This window comes from Oncorhynchus masou, chromosome 12, assembly GCF_036934945.1.
Source record: "Oncorhynchus masou masou isolate Uvic2021 chromosome 12, UVic_Omas_1.1, whole genome shotgun sequence".
NCBI lineage: Eukaryota > Metazoa > Chordata > Actinopteri > Salmoniformes > Salmonidae > Oncorhynchus > Oncorhynchus masou.
The window spans coordinates 6,211,786-6,236,396 of NC_088223.1; the positions used below are offsets into that span (position 1 = coordinate 6,211,786).

Genomic DNA, 24,611 nt, shown 5'->3' on the forward strand with positions numbered 1-24,611 from the left:
TTTATCCAATGTCCTCTAGCTTCAGCACGGCATGTCCTCCAATAAAGAAACAATCATTGCAGTAATTATTTTACAATCCCAGGGTTATCCTCTGTTGCATCTGAGTTGTCTGGGAGACAGGGTGACTGAGAGAGAATGAGAGGGCAGAGAGCTGTGCTAACATCCGACATCTAACCAACAGAACCACTCAGCTCTTTCAGCCGGACAAATAACAGGTAAATAAAATGCATTATTAAAATAGCGCAAACAACTCCTGATAAATGAATTGGGACAGTTGTGAAATCCAGAACAAGGCAGGGGTGGTATACTATCGCGTTTTAGGAACGACCCAGATGCAGACAGTGTCAAAGTAACAACAGTGTATTGCTAGAACAGGCAACATGCCAGGTCAAAGGGCAGTAATCCAGATCAGAATCCAAAAGGTACAGGAAGGCAGGCAAGCTCAGGGTCAGGGTCAGGGTCAGGCAGAGGTCAGGGTAGTCAGAGTCAGGGTCAGAGTCAGGGTAGTCAGAGGTCAGAGTAGTCAGGGTCAGGGTAGTCAGAGGTCAGGGTCAGGGTAGTCAGAGGTCAGGCTAGTCAGGGTAGTCAGAGGTCAGGGTAGTAAGAGGTCAAAAAAAAGTAAAATATGGATAATTGTGTGGCAACTGAAAACAGTTAGAGAATTGCTGTGTTGATTTAGAAGTATTCAAAGATTATCCATTTGAGTTCAGTCTTTATCATCTGAAGGTAATCTTTTCCATCCTTATCTGTACTTTGTAGAGAATATCTCAAATTGGCCATATATTTGATAATCGTAGGATGTTCAGGTGCATGATTCAAAAGGCAGTCATTCATTAATTTGTGACGGCAGCCTCACCAAATCCTAATCCACCCAATAAATACACACACACACACACACACTCGTTCCCCCGTTGCTCGCCATCTCCCTTGTCTATCTATTTGCTGATAGAGAATAGTTATCACCAGGTCAAGAGATGGAACCACAGATACCAATGGGTGAAAGGTAAGGCTCGCCAGAGAGAGAGAGAGAGAGAGAGAGAGAGAGAGAGTGAGAGAGAGAGAGAGAGAGAGAGAGAGAGAGAGAGAGAGAGAGAGAGAGAGAGAGAGAGAGAGAGAGAGAGAAAGGGTGAGAGAGAGAGAGAGAGAGAGAGAGAGAGAGAGAGTGAGAGAGAGAGAGAGAGAGAGTGAGAGAGTGAGAGAGAGAGAGAGAGAGAGAGAGAGAGAGAGACAGAGAGAGAGAGACAGAGAGAGAGACAGAGAGAGAGACAGAGAGAGAGAGAGAGAGAGAGAGAGAGAGAGAGAGAGAGAGAGAGAGAGAGAGAGAGAGACAGAGAGAGAGAGAGAGAGAGAGAGAGAGAGAGAGAGAGAGAGAGAGAGAGAGAGAGAGTGAGAGAGAGAGAGAGAGAGAGAGAGAGAGAGTGAGAGACAGAGAGAGTGAGAGAGAGAGAGAGAGAGAGAGAGAGAGAGAGAGAGAGAGAGAGAGAGAGAGACAGAGAGAGAGAGAGAGAGAGAGAGAGAGAGAGAGAGAGAGAGAGAGAGAGAGAGTGAGAGACAGAGAGAGAGAGAGAGAGAGAGAGAGAGAGAGAGAGAGAGAGAGAGAGAGAGAGAGAGAGAGAGAGAGTGAGAGAGAGAGAGAGAGAGAGAGAGAGAGAGAGAGAGAGAGAGAGAGAGAGAGAGAGAGAGAGAGAGAGAGAGAGAGAGAGTGAGAGAGAGAGAGAGAGAGAGAGAGAGAGAGAGAGAGAGAGAGAGAGAGAGAGAGAGTGAGAGAGAGAGACAGAGAGAGAGAGAGAGAGAGAGAGTGAGAGACAGAGAGAGAGAGAGAGAGAGAGAGAGAGAGAGAGAGAGAGAGAGAGAGAGAGAGAGAGAGAGAGAGAGACTAAAGGGCACAAGCGACTGTCACACACCTCTGCTGTCTCTTTCTGTGACTGTCGACTACTCACTCAGGAAGCATCTCTTGTTGCAGGAGCAGCAGATACCAAGTGGATATTACCTGCTTTCTCGAGGCTGAAACCTGATGAGCAGCAGATACCAAGTGGATATTACCTGCTTTCTCTAGACTGAAACCTGATGAGCAGCAGATACCTAGTGGATATTACCTGCTTTCTCGAGGCTCAAACCTGATGAGCAGCAGACACCTAGTGGATATTACCTGCTTTCTCTAGACTGAAACCTGATCTCCACCTGATCCCCACAGCCTGCCAGCCGGCCACCATGAGATTCCCCAAGCTCCCCAACCCAGGTCTGGATGACCGGATCCCGTCCCACCAGGAGCTGGAGAGGATGGAGAAAGAGGAGGCTGGGGACAGGCCCAAATGGGACAACAAGACCCAGTACATGCTGACCTGTGTGGGCTTCTGTGTGGGGCTGGGGAACGTGTGGAGGTTCCCTTACCTGTGTCAGAGCCATGGAGGAGGTAGGTTATATTGTACAGGTGGGGCTGGTTTCCCAGACACAGATTAAGCCCAGTCCTGGACTATATAACATGTTTAATGGGGCATTTTAATTGACAGTGCTTTTTAGACTAGGTTTAGGTTTATTTGTGTCTGGGAAACCAGCCAATGAGATTTGTGGTGGGTTAAGAGTTAGGGTGCAGAAGAAGAACGAACGCTGAAAGTAATATATATTTTTTGTGGATCCAGTGTATTTTATTGTGGTTGGTTGATTACACTTAGGTCTGCACAATAATGACTCCTACATAGACCTACTGTAATGACTCCTAAATAGGACGACTGTAATGACTCCTACACAGTCCCTACTGTAATGACTCCTACATAGACCTACTGTAATGACTCCTAAATAGGCCCTACTGTAATGACTCCTAAATAGGCCCTACTGTAATGACTCCTAAATAGGCCCTACTGTAATGACTCCTACATAGGACGCCTGTAATGACTCCTACATAGACCTACTGTAATGAGTCCTAAATAGGCCCTACAGTAATGACTCCTACATAGGACGACTGTAATGACTCCCACACAGGTCCTACTGTAATGACTCCTACATAGACCTACTGTAATGAGTCCTACACAGGTCCTACTGTAATGACTCCTACACAGGTCCTACTGTAATGACTCCTACATAGACCTACTGTAATGAGTCCTACACAGGTCCTACTGTAATGACTCCTACACAGGTCCTACTGTAATGACTCCTACACAGGTCCTACTGTAATGACTCCTACATAGACCTACAGTAATGACTCCTACATAGATCTACTGTAATGACTCCTTTACAGGCCCTACTGTTATGACTCCTACATAGACCTACTATATTGACTCCTACATAGACCTACTGTAATGACTCCTACACAGGCCTACATATGCCCTACTGTAATCACTCCTACATATGCCCTACTGTAATATATCCTACACATGCCCTACTGTAATCAATCCTACATAGGACTACTGTAATCACTCCTACATAGGACTACTGTAATCACTCCTACATAGGACTACTGTAATCACTCCTACATAGGACTACTGTAATCACTCCTACATAGGACTACTGTAATCACTCCTACATATGCCCTACTGTAATGAAATCCTACATAGGACTACTGTAATCACTCCTACATATGACATTCTGTAACGACTGCATAGGCCTACTGTAGTCACTGCTACATAGGTCTACTGTATTCACTGCTACATAGGCCTTACTGTATTCATTGCTACATAGGCCCTACTGTATTCACTGCTACATAGGCCCTACTGTAATCACTGCTACATAAGCCCTACTGTATTCACTGCTACATAGGCCTACTGTATTCATTGCTACATAGGCCCTACTGTATTCACTGCTACATAGGCCCTACTGTATTCACTGCTACATAGGCCCTACTGTATTCACTGCTACATAGGCCCTACTGTAATCACTGCTACATAGGCCCTACTGTAATCACTGCTACATAGGCCCTACTGTATTCACTGCTACATAGGCCCTACTGTAATCACTGCTACATAGGCCCTACTGTATTCACTGCTACATAGGCCCTACTGTAATCACTGCTACATAGGCCCTACTGTATTCACTGCTACATAGGCCCTACTGTATTCACTGCTACATAGGCCCTACTGTATTCACTGCTACATAGGCCTACTGTATTCATTGCTACATAGGCCCTACTGTATTCACTGCTACATAGGCCTACTGTATTCATTGCTACATAGGTCTACTGTATTCACTGCTACATAGGCCTACTGTATTCACTGCTACATAGGCCCTACTGTATTCACTGCTACATAGGCCCTACTGTATTCACTGCTACATAGGTCTACTGTATTCATTGCTACATAGGCCCTACTGTATTCACTGCTACATAGGCCCTACTGTATTCACTGCTACATAGGCCCTACTGTATTCACTGCTACATAGGCCCTACTGTATTCACTGCTACATAGGCCCTACTGTATTCACTGCTACATAGGCCCTACTGTATTCACTGCTACATAGGCCCTACTGTATTCACTGCTACATAGGCCCTACTGTAATCACTGCTACATAGGCCCTACTGTATTCACTGCTACATAGGCCTACTGTATTCACTGCTACATAGGCCCTACTGTAATCACTGCTACATAGGCCCTACTGTATTCACTGCTACATAGGCCCTACTGTAATCACTGCTACATAGGCCCTACTGTATTCACTGCTACATAGGCCTACTGTATTCACTGCTACATAGGCCCTACTGTAATCACTGCTACATAGGCCCTACTGTATTCACTGCTACATAGGCCCTACTGTAATCACTGCTACATAGGCCCTACTGTATTCACTGCTACATAGGCCTACTGTATTCACTGCTACATAGGCCCTACTGTAATCACTGCTACATAGGCCCTACTGTATTCACTGCTACATAGGCCCTACTGTATTCACTGCTACATAGGCCCTACTGTATTCACTGCTACATAGGCCCTACTGTATTCACTGCTACATAGGCCCTACTGTATTCACTGCTACATAGGCCTACTGTATTCACTGCTACATAGGCCCTACTGTAATCACTGCTACATAGGCCCTACTGTATTCACTGCTACATAGGCCCTACTGTAATGACTCCAAAATAGGCCTACTGTAATGACTCCAAAATAGGCCTACTGTATTCACTGCTACATAGGCCCTACTGTAATGACTCCAAAATAGGCCTACTGTATTCACTGCTACATAGGCCCTACTGTAATCACTCCTACATAGGCCTACTGTATTCACTGCTACATAGGCCCTACTGTAATCACTCCTACATAGGCCTACTGTATTCACTCCTACATAGGCCCTACTGTATTCACTGCTACATAGGCCCTACTGTATTCACTGCTACATAGGCCCTACTGTATTCACTGCTACATAGGCCCTACTGTATTCACTGCTACATAGGCCCTACTGTATTCACTGCTACATAGGCCCTACTGTATTCACTGCTACATAGGCCTACTGTAATCACTGCTACATAGGCCCTACTGTAATCACTGCTACATAGGCCCTACTGTATTCACTGCTACATAGGCCTACTGTATTCACTGCTACATAGGCCCTACTGTATTCACTGCTACATAGGCCCTACTGTATTCACTGCTACATAGGCCCTACTGTATTCACTGCTACATAGGCCTACTGTAATCACTGCTACATAGGCCCTACTGTAATCACTGCTACATAGGCCCTACTGTATTCACTGCTACATAGGCCCTACTGTATTCACTGCTACATAGGCCCTACTGTAATCACTGCTACATAGGCCTACTGTAATCACTGCTACATAGGCCTACTGTAATCACTGCTACATAGGCCCTACTGTATTCACTGCTACATAGGCCCTACTGTATTCACTGCTACATAGGCCCTACTGTATTCACTGCTACATAGGCCCTACTGTAATCACTGCTACATAGGCCTACTGTAATCACTGCTACATAGGCCTACTGTATTCACTGCTACATAGGCCTACTGTAGTCACTGCTACATAGGCCTACTGTAGTCACTGCTACATAGGCCTACTGTAATCACTGCTACATAGGCCCTACTGTATTCACTGCTACATAGGCCTACTGTATTCACTGCTACATAGGCCCTACTGTATTCACTGCTACATAGGCCCTACTGTATTCACTGCTACATAGGCCCTACTGTAATCACTGCTACATAGGCCTACTGTAATCACTGCTACATAGGCCCTACTGTAATCACTCCAAAATAGGCCCTACTGTATTCACTGCTACATAGGCCCTACTGTAATCACTGCTACATAGGCCTACTGTAATCACTGCTACATAGGCCTACTGTAATCACTCCAAAATAGGCCCTACTGTATTCACTGCTACATAGGCCCTACTGTAATCACTGCTACATAGGCCTACTGTAATCACTGCTACATAGGCCTACTGTAATCACTCCTACATAGGCCCTACTGTAATCACTCCTACATAGGCCCTACTGTATTCACTGCTACATAGGCCCTACTGTAATCACTCCTACTGTAGGCATGGTTCAGGTAACTGTAACAGAGCGATTCATTTCAAGAGAGTGAAATGTGTCAATAACTACATTTCTGGAGCTTTTTTCAAATTGGAACTGTAGAAATCACATAGAGCTTTAAAACAATATCTTAAAAGAGACAAACGTGCTTGTACTCTAACACTATTTGACCCATATAGTTATTCAGTCATGGAAATTCAGAGATTTCAGTTAAAGGATATAAGAGCCCGATGCTGTGTAGATTATTACCAATGATTCTAGCTAAGAACACTAATTCTAAAAGTGTGAAATTAAATTACAGGTTGTTTTTTTCTTTATTTTGTTTTTTTTTATATTTACAAAATACAAATATATCTCACAGCTGGCTATGCAAAACATTTAAGTCCTCGTTGATCTCGTTGGTCAAGTTTATCCCTCAAAATACATTTGAGAGGAGAGTCTTACGGTGAAGTACGTTATCTCCCAGGGAGAGGAGAGTCTTACAGTGAAGTACGTTATCTCCCAGGGAGAGGAGAGTCTTACGGTGAAGTACGTTATCTCCCAGGGAGAGGAGAGTCTTACGGTGAAGTACGTTATCTCCCAGGGAGAGGAGAGTCTTACGGTGAAGTACGTTATCTCCCAGGGAGAGGAGAGTCTTACGGTGAAGTACGTTATCTCACAGGGAGAGGAGAGTCTTACAGTGAAGTACGTTATCTCCCAGGGAGAGGAGAGTCTTACGGTGAAGTACGTTATCTCCCAGGGAGAGGAGAGTCTTACGGTGAAGTACGTTATCTCCCATGGAAAGAGGAGAGTCTTACGGTGAAGTACGTTATCTCCCAGGGAGAGGAGAGTCTTACAGTGAAGTACGTTATCTCCCAGAGAGAGGAGAGTCTTACGGTGAAGTACGTTATCTCACAGGGAGAGGAGAGTCTTACGGTGAAGTACGTTATCTCCCAGGGAGAGGAGAGTCTTACAGTGAAGTACGTTATCTCCCAGGGAGAGGAGAGTCTTACGGTGAAGTACGTTATCTCCCAGGGAGAGGAGAGTCTTACGGTGAAGTACGTTATCTCCCAGGGAGAGGAGAGTCTTACGGTGAAGTACGTTATCTCCCAGGGAGAGGAGACGGGGGAAAAGTGGCCCAGTTAAAACTCCCCTCGTAAAAACCGAAAGCGTGATGAGTTTACCACCCCTACTGAGGCTGAACTATGATCTAACACTCTTGTACTGTATGTGAATACTGAACAGACGTTGTTACTGAATACACACTATTTTATAGCGTCAACGGTTCATGTAGAAATGATTCCACTGGTGCGAACCCACCGTTTCCATCAGCTGTTCTGGGCCGTCCGCCCCTCACACCATCCCGAAGGTGGAGACGGATGTGGAGGTTCAAGGGTGACCTGTTTACCATGTGGTCTGCGGTTTTGAGGCCGGATGGACGTAATCAACACCACAGCACTGACTAATGAGGCACACAGTTATGACGTAACAGGAAATATGTTGAATCTCACGTCGACCACTGGTCCATACTGGGTATGTTGTGGTTTAACGGGGGTCAAACTAATTACACAGCGAAGGGAAGAACGTGACTTGAAACAGGGAGAGACCACCTAAACATGTCCAATAACAAATGCTTGTTTTGTGGACGGTTGCAAAAAGGTTTTGGTACATTTTTCTACAGTGTGCCCAAATGAATATGACCCCTGTAGGGGGAACTGTTCACTTCACGACCCACAGATAGATTTTTTTTTTTAAACGACTTTTCTCCAACATACAGTACAGCACATTCGACTCCAGTCCTTGAGAGCTGAGGATGTGCAGGATTTTGTTACAACCCAGCTCTAACCCAGCTGATGAAACAAATCTACAGTAGTAGCAAATCTACAGTAGTTAATCAACCCTGTGTCCCTCCAACACCATAGTGAATCAACCCTGTGTCCCTCCAACACCATAGTGAATCAACCCTGTGTCCCTCTAATACCTGAGTGAATCAACCCTGTGTCCCTCAACACCATAGTGAATCAACCCTGTGTCCCTCAACACCATAGTGAATCAACCCTGTGTCCCTCAACACCATAGTGAATCAACCCTGTGTCCCTCTAATACCTGAGTGAATCAACCCTGTGTCCCTCAACACCATAGTGAATCAACCCTGTGTCCCTCAACACCATAGTGAATCAACCCTGTGTCCCTCCAACACCATAGTGAATCAACCCGGTGTCCCTCAACACAAATAGTGAATCATCCCTGTGTCCCTCTAATACCTGAGTTAATGAACCTTAGTCAACACTAGTGTTTCCTAATCAGTGGGTGAGGTCCCACCTTTAGATAACGGCTTTGTGATAATATGCACTTTGTATTTATCGTCATCCCTGATATCTTCAGGTTAAGTTGTGAGATCATTTCAAAACTTAAAAATAGGAAAAATCATGAAATAATTGGCATATACATTACTCTTACAGAATTTCCACGTGGGCGAGGATATAGGATATTCTTTACATGGACGATAAAATTTTTGAAAATATAAGACAAGAACTGGAAACAATAGAAGTCATGCATAGGTGTAATAGGTGGCAGGGAAGTCAGGCGCAGGAGAGTCAAATGGAGTGTAAAATGGAGTCTTTTAATAAAGTTCCATTACACTAAATGTACAAACAAACCAAACATGGGTACGAGGACCCGACGCGCACCTATACAACAAACACACTATACTGACAATAAAACAATCTCTGACAAAGACATGAGGGGAAACAGAGGGTTAAATACACAACAGGTAATGAATGGGATTGAAAACAGGTGTGTGGGAAGACAAGACAAATCCAATGGAAAATGAAAAAAGGATCAATGATGGCTAGAAGACCGGTGACGTCGAACGCCGAGCACCGCCCGAACAAGGAGAGGCAACGACTTCGGAAGAAGTCGTGACAAGAACACTATGAAAAATCTTGGAAACCAGGCCTGGTATTCATAGCTGACTTTGAAAAGGTTTTTGATCAAGTACGACTGGAATTTACATATAAATGCCTGGAACATTTCAATTTTGGAGAATCTCTTATAAAATGGTTTAAAGTTTTGTATGGTAACCCTGGGTGTAAAATAGTAAATAATATCTACTTCTCTATTTTAAATTCTATTTTATTTGGAACGGCTAGCAAGACAAAATTAAACAATAAAAACGTTTTTAAAAAAGGATTTAAAAAAAGTTGTGATAATATAGATTGCTAAATAGTTGTGAAGAGATGTTCGATGTACTGATTTCATGACACATTGTTTATGAACTGATACGGAAAACAAAACTTTATTTATTTTTTAAATTTCAATTATTATACAAAATTCTTGCAACCAATGAAATTGTATGTATATGAGGAATACAACTATCCCAACTCTGCAGATTTTGCTGTGAAGAGACAGAATCATTAGATCATTTGTTTTGGTACTGTCCATATGTAGCTTGTTTTGGTACAGTCCATATGTAGCTTGTTTTGGTACTGTCCATATGTAGCTTGTTTTGGTACTGTCCATATGTAGCTTGTTTTGGTACAGTCCATATGTAGCTTGTTTTGGTACTGTCCATATGTAGCTTGTTTTGGTACTGTCCATATGTAGCTTGTTTTGGTACTGTTCATATGTAGCTTGTTTTGGTACTGTCCATATGTAGCTTGTTTTGGTACAGTCCATATGTAGCTTGTTTTGGTACAGTCCATATGTAGCTTGTTTTGGTACTGTTCATTTGTAGCTTGTTTTGGTAGTGTCCATATGTAGCTTGTTTCTGGCCGCAGGCTCAGGAATGGTTGAAGAAGGACAACATTTACCTGGAGCTAACTCTGCAAATAGCGCCGCTGGGTGATTTGAAAAGTCATAGTCAATTAAACAATAATAGAAATATACTCATAGGAGTTCCGTTTGTCTTTGTGTTCCCTGTGTGGTTGGTTGCAACAAGGTTTTGGTACAGTTTTTCTACAGTGTGTTCTCATGAATGTGACCACCGTTCAGTCAGGCAGAGATCAACGAGGGCAGTGACGTATCTACGAAGTAACACGTTTAGAACCCGTGGAGACCCTGAAAAAGGACACACCCACGTTTATGTTTCCTTAGCGATGACACCTATCAGCTATAGATTGTAGCTGAACGGTTGTAATTCCTTTTTTTTTTTAAGTCAAATGCAAGTCAAGTTCAAATGGCTGAGTCATGTCCAAGTGGTTACGTAACGTTGGCAGTTCATCTTCAGCCATGTCTTGTCTTCCCGGACCTTGAGAGTTGTATTAGTTACATTTCACTATCTATTCTGGAGGGGAGGCAACATAAGAATTTGTCTTCTGTTTCCATCTACAATGCCAATGACCATTCACTAAATCAGTTTCCCAAACTAGGGGGCGCGACCCCAAGTGGAACAAGACCATTCACTAAATCAGTTTCCCAAACTATGGGACGCGACCCCAAGTGGAACAAGACCATTCACTAAATCAGTTTCCCAAACTAGGGGACGCGACCCTAAGTGGGACAAGACCTGGCACTAAATCAGTTTCCCAAACTAGGGGACGCGACCCCAAGTGGAACAAGACCAGACACTAAATCAGTTTCCCAAACTAGGGGACGCGACCCCAAGTGGAACAAGACCAGACACTAAATCAGTTTCTCAAACTAGGGGACGCGACCCCAAGTGGAACAAGACCAGACACTAAATCAGTTTCCCAAACTAGGGGCCGGGACCCCATGTCGGACAAGACCAGGCACTAAATCAGTTTCCCAAACTAGGGGCCGGGACCCCATGTCGGACAAGACTAGACACTAAATCAGACTGGGGGGAAAAGAACATAATCAATGATGATGCTCTTTTCTACACAGGAGATCATACCAAAAGTATTGCCTGATGGTGTTCTGAACTTCCCATTGCTTTTCTGATGTATTTCAGTCACTTCAAACCATACTTTCTTCAGACTGAAATACTGTCAAAAGTACTGTCAGACTGATTTGTAATAACCTGTCACAGCCCAAATATTTTTTAAAGTATCAACATTTTTAAAATGGGGTCGCAGGTCAGAAAAAGTTTGGGAACACCTGGGTTAAACACTCCAGGTCAAAACCAGAAAGATGTGGAAATTATAAATGGGACTAAACGTTTAGATAGATGTGTATTTACAGTAGCGATTACAGTGAAATAATAATATTGTTTGAAGAGAGTGCACAGTTTATGAACATAGAGTTACTAATAAACAAATTAGGCAGATTTGGGCAGTCTTGTTAACACTCTGTTGATCTCCCCTTCCCCATTTACACCCCCCACTCTGTTAACACCCTCACCTAGTTTACACCCTCACCTAGTTTACACCCTCACCTAGTTTACACCCTCAGCCAGTTTACACCCTCACCTAGTTTACACCCTCACCTAGTTTACATCCTCACCTAGTTTACACCCTCACCTAGTTTACACCCTCACCCAGTTTACACCCTCACCTAGTTTACACCCTCACCTAGTTAACACCCTCACCTTGTTTACACCCTCAGCCAGTTTACACCCTCACCTAGTTTACACCCTCACCTAGTTTACACCCTCACCCAGTTTACACCCTCACCTAGTTTACACCCTCACCCAGTTTACACCCTCACCTAGTTTACACCCTCACCTAGTTTATACCCTCACCCAGTTTACACCCTCACCTAGTTTACACCCTCACCAAGTTTACACCCTCACCTAGTTTACACCCTCAGCTAGTTTACACCCTCACCCAGTTTACACCCTCACCCAGTTTACACCCTCACCTAGTTTACACCCTCACCTAGTTTACACCCTCACCCAGTTTACACCCTCACCCAGTTTACACCCTCACCCAGTTTACACCCTCACCCAGTTTACACCCTCACCCAGTTTACACCCTCACCTAGTTTACACCCTCACCCAGTTTACACCCTCACCCAGTTTACACCCTCACCCAGTTTACACCCTCACCTAGTTTACACCCTCACCCAGTTTACACCCTCACCTAGTTTACACCCTCACCCAGTTTACACCCTCACCCAGTTTACACCCTCACCCAGTTTACACCCTCACCTAGTTTCTCACCAGGCCCTCAGTACCAGGCCCTCAGTACCAGGCTCTCTGTCCCAGGCTCTCTGTACCAGGGTCTCTGTTCCAGTCTCTCAGTACCAGGGTCTCACAGATTTGTGTACCAAGTTGCACCCTATACTCTTCACAGTGCACTACCAGAGCCCTATGGGCCTTGTTCAAAAGTAAAGCCCTAAATAGGGAATAGGGTGCCATAGGGTTCTGGTCTAAATCAGTGCACTGGGAAAAGGGACATGTGTAAAAATAGCATGTTGTTCTGTCTTGGCAGGGCTTTTGACATTGATGATTGTTACATAGATAAAGAACGATGAGCACTCGTCTTATCATATAATAATCCAATCATATAGCAGTAATATGCCATATAATAATTTCATGTGTCCATAAAGAGGTCGTGACAGACAATTAGACCACTCCATGATGTCACAATGAAGGAAACTCCTCAGAGTCCTGACAGACAATTAGACCACTCCGTGATGTCATAATGAAGGAAACTCCTCAGAGTCCTGACAGACAATTAGACCACTCCGTGATGTCATAATGAAGGAAACTCCTCAGAGTCCTGACAGACAATTAGACCTCTCCGTGATGTCATAATGAAGGAAACTCCTCAGAGACCTGACAGACAATTAGACCTCTCCGTGATGTCATAATGAAGGAAACTGAGATGGTAGAGAAGGTACTCCCTCACACTGTGTACTCTAGAAGTTGTAACATTTATTAGACGAGGTTGTAAATTAGGAAATACACTGAACAAAAATATATACGCAACACGCAACAATTCCAACGATGTAACTGAGTTACAGTTCATATGAGGAAATCAGGAAATAAATTCATGAGGCCCTGATCTATGGATTTCACATGACTGGGAATACAGATATGCATCTGTTGGTCACAGATACCTTAAGAAAATAAGGTGGGGGGGGGTGGATCAGAAAACCAGTCAGTGCCTGGTGTGACCACCATTTGCCTCATGCAGCGTGACACATCTCCTTCCCATAGAGTTGATCCGGCTGTTGATTGTGGCCTGTGGAATGTTGTCCCACTCCTCTATTGTTTAATAGGCACATGTACCGTGTGCAGGTGTGATTTCTGTGTCACACCCTGATCTGTTTCACCTGTCTTTTGTTGTTGCCTCCACCCAACCTCCAGGTGTCACCTGTTTTCCCCGTTAGTCCCCGGTGTATTTATCCCTGTGTTTCCTGTCTCTCTGTCCCAGTGTATTTATCCCTGTGTTTCCTGTCTCTCTGTACCAGTGTATTTATCCCTGTGTTTCCTGTCTCTCTGTACCAGTGTATTTATCCCTGTGTTTCCTGTCTCTCTGTACCAGTGTATTTATCCCTGTGTTTCCTATCTCTCTGTACCAGTGTATTTATCCCTGTGTTTCCTGTCTCTCTGTACCAGTGTATTTATCCCTGTGTTTCCTGTCTCTCTGTACCAGTGTATTTATCCCTGTGTTTCCTGTCTCTCTGTCCCAGTGTATTTATCCCTGTGTTTCCTGTCTCTCTGTACCAGTGTATTTATCCCTGTGTTTCCTGTCTCTCTGTACCAGTGTATTTATCCCTGTGTTTCCTGTCTCTCTGTCCCAGTGTATTTATCCCTGTGTTTCCTGTCTCTCTGTCCCAGTGTATTTATCCCTGTGTTTCCTGTCTCTCTGTTCCAGTGTATTTATCCCTGTGTTTCCTGTCTCTCTGTACCAGTGTATTTATCCCTGTGTTTCCTGTCTCTCTGTACCAGTGTATTTATCTCTGTGTTTCCTGTCTCTCTGTGTCAGTGTATTTATCCCTGTGTTTCCTGTCTCTCTGTACCAGTGTATTTATCCCTGTGTTTCCTGTCTCTCTGTACCAGTGTATTTATCCCTGTGTTTCCTGTCTCTCTGTTCCAGTGTATTTATCCCTGTGTTTCCTGTCTCTCTGTTCCAGTGTATTTATCCCTGTGTTTCCTGTCTCTCTGTACCAGTGTATTTATCCCTGTGTTTCCTGTCTCTCTGTTCCAGTGTATTTATCCCTGTGTTTCCTGTCTCTCTGTGCCAGTGTATTTATCCCTGTGTTTCCTGTCTCTCTGTTCCAGTGTATTTATCCCTGTGTTTCCTGTCTCTCTGTTCCAGTGTATTTATCCCTGTGTTTCCTGTCTCTCTGTTCCAGTGTATTTATCCCTGTGTTTCCTGTCTCTCTGTTCCAGTGTATTTATCCCTGTGTTTCCTGTCTCTCTGTGCCAGTGTATTTATCCCTGTGTTTCCTGTCTCTCTGTCCCAGTGTATTTATCCTTTTGTTTCCTGTCTCTCTGTACCAGTGTATTTATCCCTGTGTTTCCTGTCTCTCTGTTCCAGTGTATTTATCCCTGTGTTTCCTGTCTCTCTGTCCCAGTGTATTTATCCCTGTGTTTCCTGTCTCTCTGTGCCAGTGTATTTATCCCTGTGTTTCCTGTCTCTCTGTCCCAGTGTATTTATCCTTTTGTTTCCTGTCTCTCTGTGCCAGTTCGTCTTGTTTTGTTTAAGTCAACCAGTGGTTTTCCTCGCTCCTCTCTTTTCCCCCAGTCTCAGTTGTTCCCCCTAGCCCTCCTGGTTTTGACCCTTGCCTGTCCTGACACTGAATCCACCCGCCTGACCACTCCGCCTGTCCCCGACCTGCCGTTAGCCTAGCCCTTTTGTTTTATAAATATATCGGAGCTCAACCATCGGCCTCCTGTGTCTGCATTTGGGTCTCCCCCTATGCCCTTATATGTTGTTCAGGTTCAGATTGTTTAATAGTCACATGTACAGTGTTTGAGGTAAGATTGCAGGGTACAGTAGAAAATATTAGGTTTCCAGCATTCCAACATGCAAGACTAGTAAAATACAGTAAAATAATGAGATTGGTGATTTCAAAAAAATATATAAAAAAATCGAAATAGTACTGTATTATAATAACTGTGGCAGTGATGAATAAATACATGCTTGTTGCCGTGCTGTTAGATAAAGACTGTTCAGGGGTTGAATGGTCACAGGGGAGCAGCAGCGTGACGACCTTGTGTGGGTGTACTTCACTGACTTCAATAGCCTGATACCAGAAGTTGGCTTCAGTACATCCAGATCTGGTATCAGGCTTTTCATGATACCTCTCTTTTTCCATTTATGTTTTTATGATGATACCTGGCATTCTCATTTCCTATCTCACATTCCCAGGAGCGTTTATGATCCCGTTCCCAGGAGCGTTTATGATCCCGTTCCTGTTCCTGTGTTCCCAGGAGCGTTTATGATCCCGTTCCTGTTCCTGTGTTCCCAGGAGCGTTTACGATCCCATTCCTGATTCTGTGTTCCCAGGAGCGTTTACGATCCCATTCCTGATTCTGTGTTCCCAGGAGCGTTTATGATCCCGTTCCCAGGAGCGTTTTACGATCCCATTCCTGATCTTGTGTTCCCAGGAGCGTTTTACGATCCCATTCCTGATCTTGTGTTCCCAGGAGCGTTTACGATCCCGTTCCTGATCTTGTGTTCCCAGGAGCGTTTTACGATCCCATTCCTGATCTTGTGTTCCCAGGAGCGTTTATGATCCCATTCCTGATCCTGTGTTCCCAGGAGCGTTTACGATCCCGTTCCTGATTCTGTGTTCCCAGGAGCGTTTATGATCCCGTTCCTGATCCTGTGTTCCCAGGAGCGTTTATGATCCCGTTCCCAGGAGCGTTTATGATCCCATTCCCAGGAGCGTTTTACGATCCCGTTCCTGATCCTGTGTTCCCAGGAGCGTTTACGATCCCGTTACTGATCCTGTGTTCCCAGGAGCGTTTATGATCCCGTTCCTTATCTTGTGTTCCCAGGAGCGTTTACGATCCCATTCCTGATCTTGTGTTCCCAGGAGCGTTTATGATCCCATTCCTGATCCTGTGTTCCCAGGAGCGTTTATGATCCCATTCCTGATCTTGTGTTCCCAGGAGCGTTTATGATCCCATTCCTGATCCTGTGTTCCCAGGAGCGTTTATGATCCCATTCCTGATCCTGTGTTCCCAGGAGCGTTTATGATCCCATTCCTGATCTTGTGTTCCCAGGAGCGTTTACGATCCCGTTCCCAGGAGCGTTTATGATCCCATTCCTTATCTTGTGTTCCCAGGAGCGTTTACGATCCCGTTCCTGATCTTGTGTTCCCAGGAGCGTTTACGATCCCGTTACTGATCCTGTGTTCCCAGGAGCGTTTATGATCCCGTTCCTTATCTTGTGTTCCCAGGAGCGTTTACGATCCCATTCCTGATCTTGTGTTCCCAGGAGCGTTTATGATCCCATTCCTGATCTTGTGTTCCCAGGAGCGTTTATGATCCCATTCCTGATCCTGTGTTCCCAGGAGCGTTTATGATCCCATTCCTGATCTTGTGTTCCCAGGAGCGTTTACGATCCCGTTCCCAGGAGCGTTTATGATCCCATTCCTGATCTTGTGTTCCCAGGAGCGTTTATGATCCCATTCCTGATCTTGTGTTCCCAGGAGCGTTTATGATCCCGTTCCCAGGAGCGTTTATGATCCCATTCCTGATCTTGTGTTCCCAGGAGCGTTTATGATCCCATTCCTGATCTTGTGTTCCCAGGAGCGTTTACGATCCCATTCCTGATCTTGTGTTCCCAGGATCGTTTATGATCCCATTCCTTATCTTGTGTTCCCAGGAGCGTTTACGATCCCGTTACTGATCCTGTGTTCCCAGGAGCGTTTACGATCCCGTTCCTGATTCTGTGTTCCCAGGAGCGTTTACGATCCCATTCCCAGGAGCGTTTATGATCCCGTTCCCAGGAGCGTTTATGATCCCGTTCCCAGGATCGTTTATGATCCCATTCCTGATCTTGTGTTCCCAGGATCGTTTATGATCCCGTTCCTGATCTTGTGTTCCCAGGAGCGTTTATGATCCCGTTCCTGATCTTGTGTTCCCAGGAGCGTTTATGATCCCGTTCCTGATCCTGCTGGTTCTGGAGGGGATTCCACTGCTGCACCTGGAGTTTGCCATCGGACAGCGCCTCAGGAGCGGCAGTGTGGGAGTGTGGACAGCCATTAACCCATATCTGACTGGTGTTGGTGAGTCTGACAGAAACAGGAGGAAAACCCCTGTGTCCTGTTTCTTTAGAGAAGTATGTAGTTAAACGTCCAACGTCAAGAAGGAAAGTTCTGCAGTCTGCGAAAGTGAGGTTATCATATTTGTAGAGTATCTATCTTCTCCTTCTTATAGGCCTGCATTCAAAATGGCATCCTATTCCCTACATAGTGAACTATTTTGAGCAGAGTCCCAGGAGGAAGGGGCTCGTTGTAATGGCTGGAATGGAATACTTGGAACGAATCAAACACATCAAACGTCATGGAAACCACGTGTTTGACTCCGTTCCGTCAATTCCATGACAGCCATTACAATGAGCCCATCCTTCTAGTGCTCCTCCGATGAGACTCCTCTGGCCTCAGGAACCACTTATATGTGGTGATATCTGAAATGATTGTGTCCTACAGGCATCGCTTCCTTGTTAGTCTCCTTCCTGGTGGGTATGTACTACAACACTATAATCGCCTGGGTGATGTGGTACTTCTTCAACTCCTTCCAGAACCCTCTGCCATGGAGTCAGTGTCCTGTCAATGCCAACCTGACAGGTATGTTCATATTCTGCATGGATTTAAAGTCACTGTTAACTTCAAAATCTAACATTTTCTCAAATGTTTTTAAGACCTCAAAAGGGGTCTAATGATGAAATGTTCAGGGTCCTGATCTTATGAGGCATCTAGCTGGATCTACATTAGTCAATATCAGGCTAAATGCTGCTGGACTGGCATTTGGGCTTGACCGTGTTTTTGCTGCCCCCTGTAGGTCTGGAATCAGAATGCTGCTGGACTGGCATTTGGGCTTGACTGTGTTTTTGCTGCCCCCTGTAGGTCTGGAATCAGAATGCTGCTGGACTGGCATTTGGGCTTGACCGTGTTTTTGCTGCCCCCTGTAGGTCTGGAATCAGAATGCTGCTGGACTGGCAATTGGGCTTGACCGTGTTTTTGCTGCCCCCTGTAGGTCTGGAATCAGAATGCTGCTGGACTGGCATTTGGGCTTGACTGTGTTTTTGCTGCCCCCTGTAGGTCTGGAATCAGAATGCTGCTGGACTGGCATTTGGGTTTAACAGTGTTGTTGCTGCCCCCTGTAGGTCTGGAATCAGAATGCTGCTGGACTGGCCTTTGGGTTTAACAGTGTTTTTGCTGCCCTCTGTAGATTTGGTCTCAGAATGTGCCCGGAGTTCCCCAGTGGATTATTTCTGGTACAGAGACACACTAAACACGTCCACATCCATTGGGGACTCTGGAGGACTGCAGTGGTGGATGGTGTTGTGTCTACTGTGTGCCTGGCTGCTGTTGTACGTCTGCTGCCTTCGTGGCATTGAGACCACTGGAAAGGTACGATACCCAGTCACATTGAGACCACTGGAAAGGTACGATACCCGGTCCCATTGAGACCACTGGAAAGGTACGATACCCGGTCCCATTGAGACCACTGGAAAGGTACGATACCCGGTCCCATTGAGACCACTGGCAAGGTACGATACCCGGTCCCATTGAGACCACTGGAAAGGTACGATACCCAGTCACATTGAGACCACTGGCAAGGTACGATACCCGGTCCCATTGAGACCACTGGCAAGGTACGATACCTGGTCCCATTGAGACCACTGGCAAGGTACGATACCCGGTCCCATTGAGACCACTGGCGAGGTACGATACCCGGTCCCATTGAGACCACTGGAAAGGTACGATACCCGGTCCCATTGAGACCACTGGCGAGGTACGATACCCGGTCCCATTGAGACCACTGGCAAGGTACGATACCCGGTCCCATTGAGACCACTGGCGAGGTACGATACCCGGTCCCATTGAGACCACTGGAAAGGTACGATACCCAGTCCCATTGAGACCACTGGAAAGGTACGATACACAATATCTTCTGGTTTAATTTAGACAGGAGTCTAGACTGAGTTGGAAGTGTTTTCCACAATATGGTATTTATTTTCAATTTTAGTGCTATTTATTGGATAGAAATACAGTACGTAGTTCCCCTCATCGATGACAAGGTGCTTCTACCCTCTCTGTCATCACAGGCAGTGTACGTAACATCCACTCTGCCGTACGTGGTCCTCACAATCTTCCTGATCAGAGGACTGACTCTCAAAGGTTCTCTGGATGGAATCAAGTTCCTCTTCACACCCGATGTACGCATTTCCTCTCAAAGTGATAATTCAACCCCAAAATCAACGTTTCTCAGATGTTTTCAGGCATGTGATCCGTTTTGTTGTGTGGCAGTATACATTGATGATTGTCTTCTCATAGCTAAATGAGTTGATGAACCCGTCTACCTGGCTGGATGCAGGTGCCCAGGTGTTCTACTCTTTCTCCTTGGCCTTTGGAGGTCTCATCTCCTTCTCCAGCTACAACTCTGTACAGTAAGTGCCCAAATATTTATCGACGACTTCGTCCTAAACGGGACTCTATTCCCTACTACATACTGCACTGCTTTTCACCAGAGCCCTATAAGACCTGGTTAATAAGAGTTCACTATGTAGTAGGGAATAGGGTCCCATTTGGGACTCCATCCTATATTTACACATTGGATAGACAAATCTATCTCGACTCTTCAATGGACTCCACTATTCTGTTTCTCCAGCAACAACTGTGAGCAGGATGCCGTGATCATCTCCATCATCAATGGCTTCACATCCGTCTACGCTGCTACAGTCATCTACTCCATCATAGGTTTCAGGGCCACAGAGAGGTTCGACGACTGTCTGGAAGGGTACGTGTTTTCATTCAGGCTACGTTGGGGCTCTGAGCTTGGTTTTATTTAGGCCAGGACTAGGTTTAGTCAGTGTCCGGGAAGACCGGCACTGAATGGAAGTTCAGAACTGTCTCAAAACAATGATCATTTTGTTTTGTTGTTTTTTCTTGTCTTGATATTCTGCACAGTGCATTGCTAGCGAATTCTAGCACGCCTTGTGGTGTGGTGTTTTATTTTTGTGTTGTGTATTATTGTTGTGTATTATTGTTGTGTATTATTGTTGTGTATTATTGTTGTGTTTTATTGTTGTGTTGTGTTTTATTGTTGTGTTTTATTGTTGTGTTTTATTGTTGTGTTTTATTGTTGTGTTTTATTGTTGTGTTTTATTGTTGTGTTTTATGAATTATTGTTGTTGTGTATTATTGATTATTGTTGATGTGTATTATTGATTATTGTGGTGTCGTGTATTATTTTTGGGCAAATGGTTAAACCTGATAAACAGTTCGTACTCGACCTACCTCCATCTCAACCTTACTGGCTCTGTGTGTTGTCCCATACAGAAACATCGTGGCCCTGCTGAATGCTTTCAACCTTGCTGAGGGCAACATCACAGAAGGCAACTATGCAGAATCCCTACAGAATCTAAATGGCACCTTCCCAGAGACCATCCAGAGTCTGGACCTCAAAACCTGCGACTTGCAAACTTTCCTCAGTCAGGTATTGAAACGTCAAACTTTCCCTCAGTCAGGTATAGAAACGTCAAACTTTCCCTCAGTCAGGTATAGAAACGTCAAACTTTCCCTCAGTCAGGTATAGAAACGTCAAACTTTCCCTCAGTCAGGTATTGAAACGTCAAACTTTCCCTCAGTCAGGTATAGAAACGTCAAACTTTCCCTCAGTCAGGTATAGAAACGTCAAACTTTCCCTCAGTCAGGTATTGAAACGTCAAACTTTCCCTCAGTCAGGTATTGAAACGTCAAACTTTCCCTCAGTCAGGTATTGAAACGTCAAACTTTCCCTCAGTCAGGTATTGAAATGCCAAACTTTCTCAGTGACATGTGGTCGGTCACCAGAAATCAAAAGCCTTTCACCCCATTTCAGTTGCCGACATGGTAGTCATGGCAACGTGTAGAATGGTATGTAGAATGGTATGTAGAATGGTATGAGAATGGTATGTAGAATGGTATGTAGAATGGTATGTAGAATGGCATGTAGAATGGTATGTAGAATGGCATGTAGAATGGCATGTAGAATGGTGTGTAGAATGGTATGTAGAATGGTATGTAGAATGGTATGAGAATGGTATGCCAAACTCTGTACTGTTTATCTGTGGATCTGGTTTCAATCATGTTTTTCCTGATGGTGAGTCATTGTCTTCCAATAGGGTGTGGAGGGAACTGGTCTGGCCTTCATCGTGTTCACAGAGGCCATCACCAAGATGCCCGTCTCTCCTCTCTGGTCCATCCTGTTCTTCATCATGCTCTTCTGTCTGGGACTGTCCACCATGTTTGGCAGCATAGAAGGAACGGTGGTGCCCCTTCAGGATCTCAACATCTTCCCTAAACGGTGGCCTAAGGAGGCGATCACTGGTAAATAACTTTGCTCGAAACAATTGAGACCCCGGGATATCAATGGACGCATGGCACAATATACATTTCCAATGCAGGGATCTCCATCTCCTGTCCTGGTGAGCTTAGTGCTGGGCTGGAACAAACACCTGCACATGCAGTAGCTCTCCAGGACTAAAGATGAAGACCACTGGTCAAATGTTCCTTGAAGAAATAACTCAGTGTTTGTGTCTTCTGTTTCAGGTATTGTCTGTCTGGTGTCATTCATCATTGCCCTGATATTTGCTCAGAGTTCTGGTAACTACTGGCTGGCTCTGTTCGACAGCTTTGCTGGTTCCATCCCTCTCCTAGTCATCGCCTTCTGTGAGATGATAGCTGTGGTCTACATCTATGGCATAGACAGGTGAGTGTTCACCTCCTCTTCCTCCCCGATCCAACCCAACTTTTTGAGGCATTAGCCAACACAGTAGCTGTGCATTTTGGCAATAGCTAACTAACTAATGTTTGTCCATCTTAATGATGCCAAAGTTGGTAGCCTCATTAACCCAGCCTGATCTTGCAAGCTCATGTTCTGTTCCACTTCTCTTGATACGTGAAGTGAAACCAAATGTGAGATTTCAAGATAAGGCTGGTTTAATGAGGCAACAAAGTTGGCATGTAATGTAGTAACCAAAGGTTAATGCTGCACCTAATTGCTTGTGTTCCTGATGAGCGTCAAACAGAGATCAGTTCAAGAGAGGTCTGAAACTGATCCATACGTTTTGTCTCTCCTCATCCCCAATAAAGCCCCCCTCCAGCCTCTCCAACGTGCATATGTCTGTTTCAGAGGGGTTGAGTACAGCAGGAGACAAATGTCCTTCTTCCATTAAGTTAATTAAGTCTTATTCTACAGGTTTAACAAGGACATAGAGTTCATGATTGGTCACAAGCCCAACCTGTTCTGGCAGGTGACCTGGAGGTTCGTCAGCCCTTTAATCGTCTTAGTAATCTTCGTCTTCTACTTCGTCACCAAAGTCAGCTCCAACGTCACCTACATCGCCTGGAATCCAAGCTCGGTAATGTTTCTCCACTACGTTCAAATCTGGTTGCAGTATTGATAAAGCGTCTGACAGTAGGATTACTGATCAATGATCAGTTTTACCTTTTGAGATCACAACAAACACGATAACATGGACAGGAAGGAGCTGATCCTAGATCTGCACTCCTACTCTGAGACACTTAATGAATGACCCAGGTTCTAATCCCTCCCAGATGATAACCTGTTGTGTAACTGAACACTAGGTGTTGCTAAGCGACGCCACCCCTTGGTTTGAAACAGGAGTTGAGGGGAACTAAACTGACTACATGTCACATATAGTAGTCAGTTTTTTCTTCCTAGATATTAATAATAATAATAACTGATAGTATTTGCTGTATGTAGTGCTTTTCCAGATGTCAAACCGTTGTAAAAGGAGAAGCTCCCCTCATCCACCACCAACGTGTAGCATGCTAGAGCGTCCTTCTCCCAGACTTATTTCTCATCTCTGTGACCTGCAGGAGGACTTTCCCACTCTGGAGGTGTTGGAGTATCCTGCTTGGATTTACGTCATCATCTTTATCCTGGCAGGAGTCCCCAGTCTGGTGGTGCCAGGCACGGCCATATTCAAACTCATGCGGAGATGTTGCAGCGACAAAAATGTCTACGGGGCAGAGGTCGACACGGTCTCTGCCAAAGTTCAGATGTTTACTACGAAAATGTCGTAGAATTATCACACAGCCAACATCATATGGGACAACGCGACACTGGAGAATAAAACAAGTAGAGTAAACATCCAAAATGATCAGTCCCCCAACAAAACAAAAAAAAAAAGAAGTTTGAGGTCAATTCCATTTTAATTCAGTCAATCCAGGAAATTTAAGAATTGAAAACAAACTGTTTATTTCAGGGCACCTGAATTTACCGAATTGAAATGGGATCGACCGTTACCCTTTTTGGTTTTGACGCAAAGGAACCGTTTTCAAAACATCCAGGAATATATCTGAAATTGTCTGCAATGTCTCTTGGTCATTCCACAAAGACAGTGACACTGTTAGTTGTATTTATCTATGTGATCACCTGTAATTTCACTGATATTTCTGTTTTTGATTTGTTTTGTTTTGGGTTTCGGGTGCAACGAAACACCAACATACCATCAGAAAATTGTAGAATTGTCTTTTTATTTTTACATTCTGGAATGACAGGTTCTTATGAATAATGGCGCAGAATGTACAGATTAATTCACGTGGATATAAAGTGTTATTATAATAGATTATCAAAACATTTAGAACAAATATTGGCACATTGTGTTTTCTGTATGCTATTTTAACATATTAACCAATCGTAACGTCGTCTGGGGAAAGAGAGGAGGACCAAGGTGCAGCGTGGTAAGCGTTCATTATTTTAACACTGAACACTGAACGAAACAACAAAAACGACAAAACGAACAGTCCTGTAAGGTGATGAAAAACACAAAACAGAAAAATAATCACCCACAACTAAAAATGGGGAAAACAGGCTACCTAAGTATGATTCTCAATCAGAGACAACAAATCGACAGCTGCCTCTGATTGAGAACCATACCAGGCCAAACACAGAAATACAACATAGAAAAACAGAACATAGACTACCCACCCCAACTCACGCCCTGACCAAACTAACACAAAGACATAATAAAGAAACTAAGGTCAGAACGTGACACCAATGATATCAGGCCACACCCGGCCATGATTACAGACACCTGTGTGTGTCCTTTGACACGACA

General features: G+C 44.6%; 1 protein-coding gene across 2 annotated transcripts; it reads left to right on the top strand.

Moving 5' to 3' along the window:
- Window positions 1-140: 140 nt before the first annotated feature.
- LOC135549486 (sodium-dependent neutral amino acid transporter B(0)AT1-like) lies at window positions 141-24,141 on the top strand. 2 transcript variants are annotated; one of them, XM_064979487.1, is made up of 13 exons: window positions 141-215; window positions 1,964-2,413; window positions 17,404-17,544; window positions 17,968-18,105; window positions 18,710-18,891; window positions 19,590-19,700; window positions 19,819-19,931; window positions 20,153-20,281; window positions 20,824-20,980; window positions 21,648-21,852; window positions 22,075-22,234; window positions 22,724-22,886; window positions 23,368-24,141. In XM_064979487.1, exons 2-13 carry the CDS (start codon window positions 2,212-2,214, stop codon window positions 23,572-23,574), a joined length of 1,908 nt encoding a protein of 635 aa, XP_064835559.1. In that variant the 5' UTR covers window positions 141-215; window positions 1,964-2,211; the 3' UTR covers window positions 23,575-24,141. The 2 variants fall into 2 exon arrangements, with proteins under 2 accessions (XP_064835559.1, XP_064835558.1); XM_064979486.1 differs by lacking the exon at window positions 141-215 and having other exon boundaries at window positions 1,891-2,413.
- Window positions 24,142-24,611: the final 470 nt, after the last annotated feature.